At 43.5% G+C, this 18403-nt stretch overlaps 1 protein-coding gene across 1 annotated transcript in view; it reads right to left on the bottom strand.

The window, feature by feature from the left end:
- Positions 1–18403, bottom strand: part of INO80 (INO80 complex ATPase subunit) — a 129401-nt gene that overhangs the window by 29085 nt on the left and 81913 nt on the right. The window contains exons 26-27 of the mRNA XM_037900465.2: positions 14992–15217; positions 2012–2139 (exon numbers count right to left, since the gene is read on the bottom strand). Coding sequence (XP_037756393.1) covers positions 2012–2139; positions 14992–15217 — 354 coding nt within the window. The remainder of the gene's footprint in view (positions 1–2011; positions 2140–14991; positions 15218–18403) is intronic.

Here is an 18403-nt window from a genome sequence, read left to right as displayed (position 1 = left end):
GCATGTTCCTGTTACCACATATGCACTCACAGAACAAAAAATTTGATGCATCTACCAGCCTTGGTGCATCTAATTGAACTTGTGCATTTTGATTCACCCCACATCCGAAATGCTTTTGCATGGTGGATTCATAACACTCCATCAACCCAACACCAAGCTTTCACATACACACTTCCTCCACGCCCTTCTGGATTAACGCGACAAGTAATGTCCTCTATTCTCCAAACAAAGACTATGTTCCTCAGTGCTCCAGCATGCAAAGGGAGAAGTAATGCAGGTGTAGATGCCAGAACTGCTAAGAGCCTCTTATTGAGAAGGAGAGTCAGACAGCAGGCCAGACTACTGCACAAGTGAACCAATTATTCACTTCAGGTAGAAGGTATATCCCTGGAGCTTTTCCTTTTTCAGGTGGATTGAAAAGACCTGGGAAATTATGGGACTTGCATTTGAGAACACCTTTTATAGCGAGGGGTGTTGGGTTTGCTGTTCCCTGGCATCAAGGAAGATAGATCCACATTTTACAAAAATATTTGTGGAGAAGTCTTGGCTACCACCGGGAGAGGAAAACACCCCAATGTGCAGTCCAGTCCCTTCCTTTGGTAAAGCAAGGATCAAAGGGCTCAGAGCAGCATTGACATAGTTTCTGAGAGAATTTTCTTGCAAATGGAGCACTTGTTGGGCTTTGGTTTGTTCAGCACAAGTTTCTCTGACATGATAGAGGAAGAGGACAAACAAAGAGAACTTGACAGGTGGACCTGTTTGGGGAACAGAGCCCTGGAAAATGTTGGTTCCCTGAGGGAGAGGAGAGATCACGGGGGAAAATTTGCTCACTGGTGCTCCACAACAAGATTTAAAAGCTAGCATGCTAACAGACAAGATGAGAGCACTTAATTGCCACTTTCTTTGACTTCTGAGGTACAATCTGGGGTGTGAACGGCCTTTAATGCCTGGGGACAAGACTGAACTACGTCCAGTATTGCAAGAGGAGAAGCAGGCTGGGGAATTGGCCAAGATCCAGAAAGGCAGCCTTATATCCCTCTGTCATTTGGAAATGTGTGATCATCTCATAGCAGTAGAAATACAACTCAGCATGCAGATGGCTACCGAGCCTCCTGTCAGCTGTACTCCTCATAGACTCCAGAATTTGTGACCTATACACAATGTTGATTCAGCCTTTGCACATTTTTAAGTACTGAAAATACTTTCCTGGCTGTTTTGAATAGATGGCAGAGATACTGTAGCATATAAAATGTTATTTAATAACCACCACCTGCACTTATGGAAGGCCACCTCAATGATCACAGGACCCTGATGTTCCAGCAGTACTGAAATTTCATTGCCTCATACGTTTTTCATATTTGCCAGCCACACTACTCAGTCTGAAAACTTCACCCTCAGCCACACACACTCCAGTGGTCTTTTGAAACCTCAAAGCCATTTCATACGTAGCATGCATTGCGGCCACTATCTTTCTACTGGGAGAGTACTGCAAAATCACAAAAGCTATTAATGCTGATCCTTAATTGAAAGGGAGGGGTTGGCACTGATGGACACGATGCATCCCTTCTTCTAGGGGATGCATGTGCTGTTTTGGCAGGACTCATATACCCTGCAGCCACAGAGACAGGGTATTGAGAAGTGATCTCATTTCTCACACAGCAGTTAAGAGCTCTACCAATAGGCCACCTGGTTTATGATCATGGTTCTCACCCATACCTCCTCTAAGACAGATTCTTCTCACCTACCCAAGAAACTAATCCAATGGAAATTTCACTTCTGAGGCAAGGACTGAAGATATTTCAACGAGTTCCAACTTCATCCTTGGCCATTATCTTCCCCCTTTCATACTTCATCTACACTCATCATTAATGTCCATTAAACCTCTGTATGAGAATGTGTTTCCTGGGTGGCCCTATAATAATTGTATGCCATATTTGCCTAATCCAAATTACAATTAAATGTATCAAAAGAGCTAGATTTCAAATCAGTGTCTTCAGAATCCACCACCTACCTCCAGCAAGTCAATCATCCGTGTCATCTGAGAGTAAATAAGAACTCTGTGTCCTTGAGATTTCAGCCGTGTCAACAGAAGGTCAAGAGCATAAAGCTTCCCACTGTCTGTGATCAGGCTCTCTTTGTCTGAGAAGGAGAGGGTGAGAAAAAAGTGAGTAAAAAGCTGAAACAGCTGCATGAAACAAGCTAACATAAAGGATTTATTTCTGAAACTTCGTAGTGTTTCACTGCAGTATCATTTCCTAAAGTGACTGGGACTGGGGGAGCTGCAAGCTCCCTTCTGGCCAGCATGTCTAACCTCATTGTTTATAGTAACTTTTGCTGGTTTGGGCTGGAACTGGCATATAGATCTCCCCAACCTGGGAATCACGTCCACACAAATAAGACATGGTCCTGTTTAGATAGCCACATCCCACTGTCAAGGCCTCTCTCTTAGTATCACCGGGGACTATGTCCACACTAGTATAATAAGGAATCTCTTCATGTTATACCACACAGACAACAAAGTTCTGTCTTTTGGACATCTGCTATTGCCACCCTCCGAGGTTTGGTTATATTATTCATATTACTGATGCATGCACAAGACCAACAGTATTACCAGTACACAGAAACAAGTTTGGTTCATTGTGAAACAAAACATCCTTCACACACTGCCTGGATTCCCCCCTCATTTCTAGTTTTCTTTTTGTTTTTAAGAGCGGTTTCCAGCTGACAATCTTTAAGACACTTTAAATATAATTTTTCATATCCTCTCTCCTTCAGCACCGCAGCAGCAGTTTGGGCAGGAAGGAGTTTCTGTTTGCAGATTCTGTGCATAAGCAATGTACTACCACTGAAAAGGAGACAGGAGGAGGGAAATGGTGGTGGTGGAGAAATTTCCTCAAAAATTCTCAGCTAGAAAGATCACAGATGACTTTATCCTTTTGATGTCTGAATCCTAGGCTTATAATCAGGATGGAATGTGATAACTGCAGATAATTCATGTTGTAGCAGAGTCCTGAGATTTTGAGCATATATTTTCCTATTAACTAGCAGGTACCCTCTCACCCACCTGCTTTTTTTTTTTTTTTTTTTTTTTGCAGACTTGTCAATGTATAGATTAGACCAGAAGTGATGGGCTAACATAACAGACTTCTGTAAGGCATTTAACTTCGTACAGCCTAACATTCTGATTAAAAATAGCAATATAAAAAAAATAATCACGGTAGCACATATTAAATTGATTGATTAGAAACTGGTTAACTGATAGATCTAAATAATAAAATAAATAAATAATAATAAATGAGGACTCATCCAAGGAGAATGTTTCTAGTAGAGTCCTGTAAAGATCTGTTCTTGGTCCAATGCTATTCAATATGCTTATCAATAATATGATATGGAAGAAAATATAAAATCATTTATGACAAAGTCTACAGTTAGCACAAAATTATTAGTGGTAAGTAATAAGGACAGGTCAATTATACAGAGTGAGCTGGAAAACCTGCCTTATGGTGAGAGATGCTAGAAGCTTAATTTATTTGTTTATCCAGGAGAAATCTAAGAGGTGATTTAGTCGTCTGACCCATGACCCATGCTACAGATGAAGGCGAAAAACCTCCAGGGCCTCTTCCAATCTGCCCTGGAGGAAAATTCCTTCCCAACCCCAAATATGGCGATCAGCTAAACCCTGAGCATATGGGCAAGATTCACCAGCCAGATACCCAGGAAAGAGTTTTCTGTAGTAACTCAGATCCCACCCCATCTAACATCCCATCACAGGCCATGAGGCCTATTTACCATGAATATTTAAAGATCAATTAATTACCAAAATCATGTTATCCCATCATACCATCTCCTCCATAAACTTATCGAGTTTAATCTTAAAGCCAGATAGGTCTTTTGTCCCCACTGCTTCCTTTGGAAGGCTATTCCAAAACTTCATTCCTCTGATGGTTAGAAACCTTCATCTAATTTCAAGTCTAAACTTCCCAATGACCAGTTTATATCCATTTGTTCTTGTGTCCACACTGGTACTGAGCTTAAATAATTCCTCTCCCTCTCCGGTATTTATCCCACTGATATATTTATAGAGAGCAATCATATCTCCCCTCAACCTTCTTTTAGTTAGGCTAAACAAGCCAAGCTCCTTGAGTCTCCTTTCATAAGACAAGTTTTCCATTCCTCGGATCATCCTAGTTGCCCTTCTCTGTACCTGTTCCAGTTTGAATTCATCCTTCTTAAACATGGGAGACCAGAACTACACACAGTATTCCAGTTGAGGTCTTACCAGTGCCTTGTATAATGGAACTAAAACCTCCTTATCTCTTCTGGAAATATCTTGCCTGATGCATCCCAAGACCGCATTAGCTTTTTTCACGGCCATATCACATTGGCGGCTCATAGTCATCCTATGATCAACCAATACTCCAAGGCCCTTCTCCTCCTCCGTTACTTCTAATTGATGCGTCCCCAGCTTATAACTAAAATTCTTGTTATTAATCCCTAAATGCATAACCTTACACTTCTCACTATTAAATTTCATCCTATTACTATTACTCCAGTTTACAAGATCATCCAGATCCTCCTGTATGATATCCTGGTCCTTCTCTAAATTGGCAATACCTCCCAGCTTTGTATCATCCGTAAACTTTATTAGCACATTCCCACTTTTTGTGCTGAGGTCAGTAATAAAAAGATTAAATAAGATTGGTCCCAAAACTGATCCCTGAGGAACGCCACCGGTAACCTCCCTCCAGCCTGACAGTTCACCTTTCAGTAGGACCCTCTGTAGTCTCCCTGTTAACCAATTCCTTATCCACCTTTCAATTTTCATATTGATCCCCATCTTTTCCAATTTAACTAATAATTCTCCATGTGGCACCGTATCAAACGCCTTACTGAAATCTAGGTAAATTAGATCCACTGCGTTTCCTTTGTCTAAAAAATCAGTTACTTTCTCAAAGGAGGAGATCAGATTGGTTTGGCATGATCTACCTTTTGTAAAACCATGTTGTATTTTGTCCCATTTACCTTTGACTTCAATGTCCTTAACTACTTTCTCCTTCAAAATTTTTTCCAAGACCTTGCATACTACAGATGTCAAACTAACAGGCCTGTAGTTACCTGGATCACATTTTTTCCCTTCTTAAAAATAGGAACTATGTTAGCAATTCTCCAATCATACGGTACAACCCCTGAGTTTACAGATTCATTAAAAATTCTTGCTAATGGGCTTGCAATTTCATGTGCCAATTCCTTTAATATTATTGGAGGAAGATTATCTGGTCCCCCCAATTTAGTCCCATTAAGCTGTTCGAGTTTCGCTTCTACCTCAGATATAGTAATATCTACCTCCATATCCTCATTCCCATTTGTCATGCTACCATTATCCCTAAGATCCTCTTTAGCCTTATTAAAGACTGAGGCAAAGTATTTATTTAGATATTGGGCCATGCCTAGATTATTCTTGACCTCCTCTCCATCCTCAGCGTTTAGCGGTCCCACTTCTTTCTTTCTTTGTTTTCTTCTTATTTATATGGCTATAGAACCTTTTACTATTGGTTTTAATTCCCTTTGCAAGGTCCAACTCTACTTGATTTTTAGCCTGTCTCACTTTATCCCTACATGCTCTGACCTCAATAAGGTAGCTTTCCTTGCTGATCCCTCCCATCTTCCACTCCCTGTATGCTTTCTGCTTTTTCTTAATTGCCTCTCTGAGATGCTTGCTCATCCAGCTTGGTCTACAACTCCTGCCTATGAATTTTTTCCCCTTTCTTGGGATGCAGGCTTCCAATAGCTTCTGCAGCTTCGATTTAAAGTAATCCCAGGCCTCCTCTGCCTTTAGATCCATAAGTTCTTCAGTCCAATCCACTTCCCTAACTAATTTCCTTAATTTTTGAAAGTCAGACCTTTTGAAATCAAAAACCCTAGTTGCAGATTTATTTTTGTTAATCCTTCCATTCAGTTTGAACTGAATTAGCTCATGATCACTTGAACCAAGATTATCCCCTACAACCATTTCTTCTATGAGGTCCTCACTACTCACCAAAACCAAATCTAAAACGGCATCCCCTCTAGTCAGTTCAGCAACTACTTGATGAAGGAATCCATCAGCTATCGCATCTAGGAAAATCTAAGCCCTATTATTATTGCTAGCACTTGTCCTACAGTCTATATCTGGGAAGTTAACGTCTCCCAAGATCACGCAGTTTCCATTAGTATTTACTTCATTAAAAACATTTAAAAGGGCTCTATCCATATCCAAATTAGATCCCGGCGGTCTATAGCACACCCTAAGCACTATCCCAGGGGAGGCTCTAATACTTTTCTTCCCCAGTGTAATTTTTGCCCAGACAGACTCTGTCTTATCCATTCCATCGCTTCTTATTTCTTTACATTCTACCTCATCATAGATATACAATGCTACTCCACCACCTTTACCTTTATTTCGGTCTTTCCTAAACAGCACATACCCTTCAATACCTGTAGTCCAATCACAACTACTATTCCACCATGTTTCTGTTATCCCTATAATATCTGATTGCACTTCCTGCACCAGTAGCATACCCTTCTATTCTCTGGATCAGTTATTATAAGGTAAGTAACTTCTTTTTTGAGTGCTGGTCCCTAGGCATATTCTACTGTGGGTGAGTACAGCTGAGAAGCAGTACTCAAGTAGGAGGAAGGTGCAAGGATGCAGGTGACAGAGTCATCTGAATGACTGCTGTCCCAAAGGATGTGTCAGCAGAGGAGTCCTGTATTAGAGCATCATGTCTTGTGATTGTATGGATGGAACTCCATGTAGTTCCTTTGCAAATGTAAAGTAGAGATACTCCCTGCAGCAGTGCACTGATGTTACTTGTGTTCTTGTAGAATGAGCCTTTACTCCATATAGGGTAGGACAGCTGGTAGCTGAGTAGGATACAGCCAGAAATCCATTTAGAGATATCCCTAGTGAGAGAAGGTCCCAATGATGGGGAAAATTGAGGCTCGGGAAGAGAAAAACATCTTCTGGTGTAATATAAGTCTCTGTCCTCCCCAGGGCAGGTGGAGGTGGGTGCTCCCCCAGGCAGGGAATCTAACTTATTAAAATTACAGTAAAAGCTGTTTTATCTGGCACTTCACCAACCAGAAAGATCTATAAACCGGCATTTCTGATCTTCATTGAAATTCCGGTTTATAGTCTGATTGGCGCGGGGCTGGCAAGGGATTGCAGCGCAGGAGGGGATGCGGAGCGCGGGCTCTGGGAGGGAGTTTGGGTGCGGGAGGGGGCTCAGGGCACGGAGTTGGGGCGCGGGAGGGGGTGCCGGATCCAGAAGGTGCTCACCTTGGCGGCTCCCTGCAAGCCACAACCTGTCCTGGCTGTTCCTAGGCGGAGGCATGGTAGGCGGCTCTGCGCACTGCCCCTGCCCTTTCCGAGTGCTAGCTCCACAGCTCCCATTGGTTGGGAACCACGGCCAATGGGAGCTGCGGGGGTGGTGCCTGCGGGCAAAGGCAGCGCACAGAGCTGCCTGCCACACCTCCGCCTAGGAGTAGCTGGGACAGGTCGCCACTTGCGGGGAGCCGCCAGAGTTGAGTGCCCCCCAGATCTGGCACCTGCCTGTACCTCCTCCCATGCCCCAACCCCCTGCCCCAAGCCCCCTCCCACAACCAAACTCCTTCCCAGAGCCTGCACCTCACAATCCCTCCCACACCCCAATCCCCAGCCCTGCACCCCCTCCCTCTTAGTTAACCGGCACTTATGAGCACCTCTATTCCCACAACATGCTGGATAAAACAGCTTTTACTGTATTAAGAACTAAGCACAAAACACAGTAAAAGCAAACTATGAAATATTTACAGATCGAAGAATAACGATGAAGAAACCGTTCTGGACATTGGGAGATTCTGACTCAACCACACAGTGGTAAGAAGGAACTGGAGAGGTAGTTGAGCTGCTCTGCCCTTTATACCCTTAGAAGCATGAGGAGAACAAGGGCACATGTATAGACCAACCGACACTGCTTGTAAGAATTCTCTGACTCCACGCGCATGAAGCACACGTGCACCCACAGTGGAATACACATTGGGACCAGCACAAGAAGAAGACAGACAGTTCAAGACCTGAATTTAGGCACTCAGATGTTTTCCAGCTGCAAATGATGGCATTAGTAACCTCTAAAACAGAGCACAGCCACCTTAACAGTGTTAGTAATTTCATCAACTCTCTTAAGAAAAACAGAACCCTGAACTCAGGCTTTGGCAGCTAAGTGACAGATGAAATGCTTTAAGAGCCATTTGGTTTAAGTTGATATATTTGGGATCTTTAAAAAAGGTATAAATTTACTTTTAAATGAAGACCCATTTAATTTTGCTCTTCTTCTGGTTGCTAGCTTTCCACTGCAGGATGAATTAAATTATTTAGCTTCATTAGTTATGAAACATTAAGACTTTAGAAATGATAAAAAGCTGATGTGGTTGTTAACTATCAGTGGGATGAGTATGAGAGGAAGAAGTGAAATAACAAGCAGTGGTTGTTCAAATGTAAAATCTGGCTAGTCAGTTTGCCAAAAGAAATTATGCTGAGACAAGCAACCCAACTGAAGGAGTCCGTTGTAGTGCTTAGGAAGAACTTTTGGCATGGTTCAAAAGGCAAAATACTACTGCTTTTCTTCTGCAATCTCTTAACAAGTGTGAATAGGGGATTAAGTTTTGGTAACCGGAAACATTAGATGCCTCATCACTGGTTCCAACCATCTCCCCTTTAATGGTTCACTATATTTTAAACAATTACAAACAACTGGATGCATATTGGGAGTGAAGGACAACTTATCATCAGTTGACTCTTAGTCAGGTGAGAAGGAGGTCACACTGTCACAAAAATAATCTGTTGATCCCGATCTTTGCCTAATCTCTTGGCATACAGAACAAACTAAACTACTGAGAATTTAGGCAGAGATCCCACGAGGAATGCAACCAACCGGAAAGCAAGAAAAACGTATCAAAGGGAATATTTTTATATCTGGAAGAGAAAATTGGTTTGTTTTAATTTTGAGTCTTGCGGTGTCCTCCTATCTTGACAATATTATTTAAAACTCAATAATTTCTGTATGTTTAAAGATCGCCACCTACTGTTCAAGAAGCATCACAGACTGCTTCTGCAAAGCCATGATCAGGCACATACCCTCTCCACCTATATGTTATCCCCAATAGAAAGCAACATTGTGTAGTTTACTAGAAAAGAGTTTAAAAGATTTTCTCTCCCTACCCACTTTCTCCCACTGTTTTTACTTTCCCTCTCCATTCCCCCTTATCCCCTGTGGAAAAAAGTTTTTTTTAAAAGAGTGGAATTTCTCCAAAATTTTGAAAAAAAATAATTTTTTTTTTTCAAATTTGAAATGGTAAAAATTTTTATTTTTAAATTTCATCATAAAATTTCAACTAAAGTTATTTTTTCCAGCTCAAAATGTCATCACTGGCATTTTATTTTTCATTAAAAAGAAGTCAACCAGTCCTATGACTTACAGATTGCACTGTTCCCAACAACAAATTCTTTATTACTATATAAAGTGGAGGAGGAAAAGCAGTCAGTCCTGTAATCAACAACAGCAGGAAAGGGGCTGCGGACCTAATGGTGCCTCTTCAGTCAACAGAAAAAAAAAAACTACCAACCAGCCAGGCAGGGGATGGACTGAAGCTGGCTGAGAGGGGGTGCTATAGATACTACTGCCTGTGGAAAACAGATAGTCACTAATGATTATGACTCAGAATAACCTCAGTGAGAGTTCTGGCTGATGACTGTGGCCGGACACATGAACCCCTGGGGAATTAGAAAATGCCCCTCTGGATATATAAAAATATAGAAGAAAGAGAGATAACGAGTCTGGATTCTAGTGACCCTCCCCCCGGGCAGTCTGCAGAGCACAATGGGGTCAATAAGAAGCTAGCTGGCTCTCACAGTAAACAGCCAGTGCTTTTTATCGATGCTAAAAGGACTCAGACGCTTCCTGCCATTTAATCCAGGACCATTTTTCTTTCAAAGAACAGGAAAAGCCTCAAGAGATTCCCACAGTGATCGCAACTACGTCTGCTGCCAGGGGTAGTGGGAATTCAGTCTCAGAGAGAGATGGGGACAGGGTTAAGAAATACAAGCTGCTTCAGTACCTACTTATTTTAGAGCTTTGCACCCATAGTTCCATTTTACATTCACTGGGCTTTATCCTTGCATCAAATTGCTTCTTCGGTGCTTCATTATTCACTTTCCATAATGACTTGGATCACACCTGCATCCATCCATACACACCGCTCCCCTGTCCCTGCATCTATGTCCCTTCTCAGCGCTCAAACTTAAACCTACTCTATTTCTCACTTAACCAACATCCGCTTGCTTAACCCAGTTTCGGTATACACTTCCTCCAGCACCCACCTGCTTACCTTTGCTTCTCTCTCTCCCTGACACCCATATGCTTAACCTTGCACCTGCATCATTCACCATATAGTTACTTACGAATGCACACCCACAAGATTCCTGTGTATTGTTATTCAAACAATATTTAATTCCAAACTTTTTCTTTTATAAACTTTTTCAAGTGGCAGAATGAGATATCAAGATTTTTTCAGAACACATCCTCATCTTTTGGGGTCCACCTCAGCCACAAAAGTTTCTTACACTCATGCACCTCTCCTTTCATGCCCCCCACCTACTTTACCCCAACACTTTTATCCCTCCCATTTTCTTTTAGCTGCAATTATGATGTTGCACTCTATATGATTTTATGAAAATATGCTAATGAGTGTGAATATAATATAACTGGAATATGCTTCATGCAGAAGGTCTCTTGTAAGGTATCATTACAAAGCTTATAATCTACTGAGTGTGTTCATCCTATTTGTATGTATGTATCATTCTTGTATGTGAAACTAGAAATATGAAATATAACTCTGAGGGCCTATTGTAATTATGTAAAGTGTGGGCCATTAATGGTGGTTTGGAATCTTGATGGCTCCCATCAACCAGGACAATTGACTGTGGATGACTCTATTTGCTTGCAGGCCTTCCCGTGAGTCAGGCTGGGAGGAATGAAGGCTTGGGGTCTCACAGGACATGTCACCTGGTACTGAAATCCATCTTAAACCAGGTGCTTTTCCATTTAGAAGGAGGGGTGAGGACCCAAAGAGACAAAAGATTCCCGCCTTGTGCCAAAGCTATATAAGGAGGTGGAACAGAACAAAGGGGGCTGCAATCATGAGAAATACCCTAGCTAGCACCTGAGCTCGAACAAGGGCTGTACAGGGGAAAGGATTGTGCCCAGACTAGGAAGGCGTCCAGTCTGTGATAGAAACTTACTAGAACATCTCTGAGGGTGAGATTTAATCTGTAATCACTTTTTTACTGTATTAGGCTTAGATTTGTGTGTTTTATTTTATTTTGCTTGGTAATTCACTTTGTTCTGTCTGTTATTACTTGGAACCACTTAAATTCAATTTTTTGTATTTAATAAAATCACTTTTTACTTATTAATTAACCCAGAATATGTAATACCGGGGGAGGGGGGGATAGCTGTGCATATCTCTCTATCAGAGTTACAGAGGGCGAACAAATTGTGAGTTTATCCTGTACAAGCTTTATACAGGGTAAAATGGATTTATTTGGGGTTTGGACCCCACTGGGAGCTGGGTACCTGAGTGTTGGAGACAGGAACACTTCTTAAGCTGTTTTCAGTTAAGCCTGCAGCATTTGGGGGACGTGGTTCAGACCTGGGTCTGAGTTTGTAGCAGGCAAGCGTCTCTGGCTCAAACCAGGCAGGGCACTGAAGTCCCAAGCTGGCAGGGAAAGCGGGCTCAGAGGTAGTCTCAGCACATCAGTTGGCAATTCCCAAGGGGATTTCTGTGATCCAACCCGTCACAGCAGTAATTAACCTTTTGATTTTGTATAATTGCTGGAGATCAAACATATAAGAGTTCACCACACTGTATAAATCAGATTAATCTGAAACTATCTCAGCAGGTATGTTAGCCCCACTTAATAGTGTGTGCGCGTGCACACATACATCCACATCCACACACACATATCCCTCTGATAACCTGTCTTCAATTCCCCTATGAGAAATCTTAGTAAACCAGAAAGCAGCAAGCAAAAACCATTTTCCTTTTACCCTGTTCATGTCCCCCTCCAAAGATCCTTGACCCAAAAGGGTCTTGGGTACAAACTAGCAATCTGTCAGCGTGAGCTATTTTTCCTCTTGACTATCTCTCAAATCATAGAATCATAGAATATCAGGGTTGGAAGGGACCTCAGGAGGTCATCTAGTACAACCCCCTGCTCAAAGCAGGACCAATCTCCAATTTTTGCCCCAGATCCCTAAATGGCCCCCTCAAGGATTGAACTCACAACCCTGGGTTTAGCAGGCCAACGCTCAAACCACTGAGCTATCCCTCCCCCCATGAATCTCTAGCGCTTCATGCAGGCCACTGTTCAGGACCATCATTCTGCAAAGTGACAGTATTCCCAGCTACTGAATGTCACTGTGGTACCGGTAATCAAACTGGGAGCTAGTTACCTATGCTCAGAATTATGGGCTAATCAAGAGGATCAAAATGAAGGCTGAGATTGCTTTATTATTGCAGTGACATCTTTCCTCCCCTGGCCCCAGAATTTAAGCAAACACAGATTTTTCCAGTCCAAATCCAGTGAATCATCCCCCCGCTCGCCTTTGCTTCTCAGGCCATTTTACCCTATATTTGGTACCCCAAATCCTGCCTTTTCTTTGCAGACTGCTGCAAGTATAATGTTTATCCTCTAGTTCAGAGGACTGTCAAACAGACCTCCTAGACCAATACCACAGTGTCTCAGTGGACTTGCTCACAGGAGGCACTTGTGAAATGAGTGTCTATCCACCAATCTCTAAAGAGTCTTCTGTTCTGGAGCAGTGGTGGAAGAAGTATTTTTGAATATGTGCCTAGCAGGAGGACAAGGGACAAGGGGAGGGGCAAAACACAAAGCCCTAGTATTGTGGTCTAGCAATCAAAAACATCTCTTTATAGCCTAAAATGCTGGTTGAGTTACAGGGCTGGCCTAAGGGAAAATGGCACCCTGGGCGAACTTGCATTTTGGTTCCCCTGGCCCCCGTGGGCGTGGTGCCCCCTCATTGCCCCTGGCCCCCATGGGCTGCCCAGGCTCCCCTCCCTCCCTTCGCCCCAAAGACCTGCTGTCCCTCCTGCGCCCCTAATCCCGGCACCTCCTTTGCTCCTAAGCCCTGCATCCCCCTCCTGCACCCATGGAAAGTGACCTGGATGCACGAAGCAGCTGGCATTGTTGCTCGCTCCCCCCTGGACTGCTGCTCCTTTGCCCCGCACACCCCTAGAAGGCTGTGGGGAGCGGGGGGAAGCGAGGAGCAACATATGGGCTCCCTGCAGCCAGGTCACTTTCCCCACATGGGCTGCGAAAGGAGAGGGCATGAGAGCAGCAGCTCCTGATGCCTCACAGCCCAGGTGGGGAAAGTGACCTGAATGCAGGGAGCCCTGGTGTGTGTGCGAAGGGGGACTGCGTGAGGGAGACTGTGTGTAAGAGTGTGTGTGAGTAAAAACAGCTAACAAAAGCCAAAACTGGCCAAAACACCAGCCATATGCTGCTCCCACTAAAACGGAACCATCCCACTATCTCATCTTCACGTTTCTCATATGAACGACTAGGGCTGGAATTAAATTTTGGTATGAAATTGGGGGAAATTTAAAAACTGTTTAAAACAACATTTTAAAAATAAAAAATATGAAAAACTTTAATACATTTTATTTACAGTGTCATTATGCATACTAATCTTGCTAGTCCTCCCCCACAGACAGAGAGGCACCGAGGCTAGGATCAGGACCAGCTGTGCCCCCAAAAGACTAGGCCAACTCTCCAAATCGGACCAAACCCACACCCTTACCCAGCCCGAACTGGACCGAACTCCCTGAACTGGACCTGACCCACATCCCTCCCCAGACAGAACTGGACCCAACCCACATCCCTGCCTAGACCAGGGGCACTGGTGGGGGGGATGGGGCAGGAGGACCTGGGGGAGGTTCAGTCTCCCCCACGGGTGCTGGAGAGGGGCGGGGGCACTGGGTCTCCCCCAGGGATGCTGGTGGGGGAATGGGGCAAAGGGACTCTAGTTGCTCCACGGGGCCCGGGCCAAGGGGACTTACCTGGAGCAAGGAGCACCCACTGGTTGGGGTGTCCGTCCACTGGTTGCTGGTGCCGCCTACTGCCCAGCATGGTCCGGGACCCCCACACTCCCTGGCCTCTGATTTCGAATAATGGTGGGGCTGGGGCGAGCTGCATGTGCAGCACCCTCCCACCAGTGCTGCCCCAGGCCTGGCAGGGACCCGGGAGCCCAGGGAGGAGGCGGGAGCTACACCACTTGGGAGCCCAAGAGTCCAAGGCACGCAGCAGCCAGAAACCCTGGGCCTGCCGCCGAGCCTCTCCCTACCCCCGCTCACTCCACCAAGTGGTATGGGCCTCTGTGGGGAGGAGGTGAGGCCGAAGCAGAGCCGCAGCGGCTGAGGGCTCCTCTCCACCCCCGTCACTGGAAGGAGCTCTCAACTGACTGCCGGTGGGCTGACAGGAGCAAGGGGGGGACGGGGCGGAAGGGACAGGGAGGAGGGGACAGCCCTGGGCCCGGTGGCCAAGAGGGGCTGGGCTGGGTGGAGAGGAACCAATGCCGCAACCGCTTGGCTGCAGCATGCAAGTGGAGCTCCGGGCCAGGCCAGTGCACGGTGCCCTCTTTGGCAGGCTGCCCTGGGCAGCCACCTTAGCCCAAAGGCCGGCCCTGTTGAGTTAAGCACCAGAAGAGGTTGTGTTAAACTAGCTCTCCCCCCACTGGCTGCTTTGCTTCAGAAAACGTATGGGTAGAAATCAGAGCACTTTAAGAAGTTGAAGGGATACTTTTTCACTCAAAGGAAAAAGAACAGATGACTTTATTTTCCTAGTCCCATTAATCTATTCCACTATAGAAATTTAGAAAGGAATTAGAAACTCACCTGGTATTCTGATGAAAGACCAGCCATTCTGAGGCCTGACCCCCAACAACCCTCCCGGATACTCTGGGAAGAACTGGGAACATCGTTTCAGGCAATCAGCTGCTAGTTCGGGTGCCCCATTCAATATACACTGCTTTGCTTCAAGACTTCCTCCTTCCTTAAATGCCCTATGTTCATACTCTGCACTTTTATCATTGCAGTAGAAATCCAGAGGCACTGCTATTACCTATGAGTAAACACAAGTAAACTAATGAATACATACACTCACATTTTCCCTCTACTCACAAAAAAAGTCTTCAGTTAAATTAGTTTCCAGAGGGACAAGATTTAAAAGCAAAGTCATTATGTTAATATACAAATGGTAATACCATCTTAAACTGATTTAAAATAATGAGAGCTGGAAAAAAAGTGCCCAGTCAATGCTCAGGCATGAACTATTGTCCTTCTGCTAATCTGTACTTTGACTTGCATTTAGTGCCAATAGTTGCAAGATGGAGGGCAAAACTAAGATAAAATAATGTGCACTGTCACTGTATAGCTCATTTCATCTATGTTTGGTTGGAATTCTTCACTGTCTAGTAGTTCCTACTTGTCGGAGTCCAGCTTTGCACAACTCCCTCAACTTCTCCCCTACCCTAGAAGGCTACTGCATTTCAGCAGGGACCTATGTATAGTTGAAATACTGAAGACGTGGAAATCAGGAAAGAAAAATGTAAAAAGGGGGAAAGAAGACACAGTTTGGTAGTCTTTCAGAGGCAGCACTTGGCAATGATGGGCCATACAAATATTAATACAAGATTTCAGTATCTAAGATGAGTAGGGGGTTTCATCTTATGTTTTTTAGCTAGTCATTCTGTGCATCCCTTTCCTCACTGTCTGCTTTCAGTATACTCTCTCCAGCTACATAGAATAGTCTTTTGCCAACACAGGAACCCAGGCTTTATATCATAACTAGCTATCTTGGACCATCTCCATCATTTTAATCTTTGCTGCTATCTGGATGGAGAGTAGAAGGGACTGGTTAGCCAAACAGCTGAGTGTTCAGATGGCTGAAAGTCCCTTGATAAAGTGTCTGCTCCAGTAGACAAAGCTGCCTTTTGTATCAATCTATAGTATTCTCTTATCTCTCCTCACCAGGCTAGCAGGCAACTCTGAGGTGCCATCCTGTGCAGCAGATAACTACTCAGAACAAATACATTTTAACAGCTCCCTAATGAAGGAGTTAAGATGGATGCAAGAAGCAATGGGAAAGACAGGAAGTGCTGTGCCATGTAATCCCAGATGTTCTCGTCCATTTTTACCTAGGACTGTTGAAAAATAGGGTTCTACTCCCCTCTGATAGTTTCCTTTTCTCTCTCCATTTCCCCAAAGTGATGAAAACAGAAGGAATTGTGGGAAAAGTCTGACACATCACACACATACAGCTGCTCTAGTGGGATGCTCTATAGACCTCTCAATAACAGTTAGAGCATAAAATCCAAAGCAGATTGAGCAAATACATCACTTTCTTTTACAAGCCTAAAATTAAAGCACCAAACCACCATTTAACATGCAGTATTTTACAAGAAGGGTTACACTGCCAACTTCCTCTTCTCCTTTCTGAGTGTAAGTCTGCTTTGGGACAAGCATTCTGGGGGAAAGACTCTGCAAAAGCTCTTTATATTCCAAAGGTGATAGAGGAAGTTTTGATATGCTTTCGAGAGACCTGGAAAGATGCTTTGAATTCATTTACCTCAACAGCTTCAAAACAATGAAAGCTAAATTTCAAATTTCAATGCATATTATTAAATTAATTCCCTAAGATGAGAGAAAAGTTATTTATTGATAATGGTGTGTTTGTAGTTTTCTTCTCTAATCCAGGAAACAAGTATGTCATCACTTCAGAGAACACAGTGTTATACACCAGAAGCAGGATGTAGAAAACTGATGTTATTTATGCACATGTATGAAAACTAGGAATTCTCTCCACAATTTCCAGCAGTTAGGGTACATCCAGACCAATTAAATCAAGGTAAAAGGAATTAGAGCCTGCATCTACACAAGGGGAAAGGCTGTGGCTAACCTTTACCTATCTTCAACCTCTTTTCCTTATATTGATAAACCTTGTTTCCCAAATGGAAGGTTTTCTTTGCAACCATAAGGACTAGAGGTTTTTTTTTTTTTAAAATGAATGCTTAGATTCTGCCACACAATTATGGTACAAATTCAAACAGAAAAACAAGTAGTGCAGCAATTTGTGTATTTCAACATGCACAAGGTCTGACTTATTCACGGACTAAAAATGGCTTTGAGCCTACTTGTTTCCATAGTGCAAACAGACATACACTGCAGCTGCAGCTCTTCCAAGAGCAAAGGAATAGGAATTTGGGAAGGTGGAACAGGATGTCAGGATTGCACTTTAGACCAATCTGAAATCAGTAACGGATACTAGAACAGTTAATACACTGAGGACTCAGAATACCATCGTTATGAAAAAATAAAATTAATCAGAACCAAAAGGCAGGGTTGAGCACTTAGCACTGATTCAAAGAGGATTTGCTACAGTACACTGCCATCTGCAGTCAAAGCAAGAGACTGTATTTAGTGCAAGGCAGCAAGGTTTCTCATGATGAATGAATTTCAGACTCCTCTGCCTGAACACTGACCCCACAGTAATAGTGGCAAAAACGTACCCAGGGGCCTATCTTTCCTCTTTGTTAAGGGCATTGTTTACCCTCAAGCTGTAGTTCATATTTCTACATTGAACAAACCTGAGTTGGAACAGAGAAGAATATTCCGTACAGCAGTAATGCCCAAACTTTTTAGCTTTTACCACTTGGAAGGTGCTTGAAGGCCAGCACTTTACTCAAAATAGAACAATCTGTAGCCACTTTCATATTTAATAAAGAAGTGTGACCTGCGTAGTAGGTCCTAGCATGCAATTCATTATGGCTGCTGAACTCAAGATGGGAAGTTTTGTTCCAGGAACCCTAATTTCCTCAGGCTACACATCTGTATGGAAAAAATGAGAGTGACTCTGAGGGCTGCACTTGGGTCACATCTGATCCTAAGGGAAGAGCTATTAGGAGAGAATGCCAAGGGAACTCTGCATGCCTGAGGTGTCCGAAAGCACTCTCTATATTAACAGGAAAGAACCTTCACCTGTAGGAAGTGTGCACATGTAAAGGTTATTAATATCTTAGGCCATAATTGGGGCAATCTGAGTTAGTCATGACAGCACCAAATACTTATAAGACATTATCCATAAACATCTATATGTTCTTCAAGAAAAAAAGATATCATACAAAGTGCTGAGGAACCTGTAAAAGGAAGGGAAAGAAAAGAAAGACAAATAATACTAATGGAAAAGTTTCATATATGTGCGCACATACCTCTCCCTCATTGTCAGGTCTGTTCTTGTGGTGCTACATGT

Source organism: Chelonia mydas, chromosome 6 (genome assembly GCF_015237465.2).
Source record: "Chelonia mydas isolate rCheMyd1 chromosome 6, rCheMyd1.pri.v2, whole genome shotgun sequence".
In the NCBI taxonomy this organism is placed as follows: Eukaryota; Metazoa; Chordata; order Testudines; family Cheloniidae; genus Chelonia; species Chelonia mydas.
This window is presented reverse-complemented; position numbering and strand designations above follow the sequence as displayed.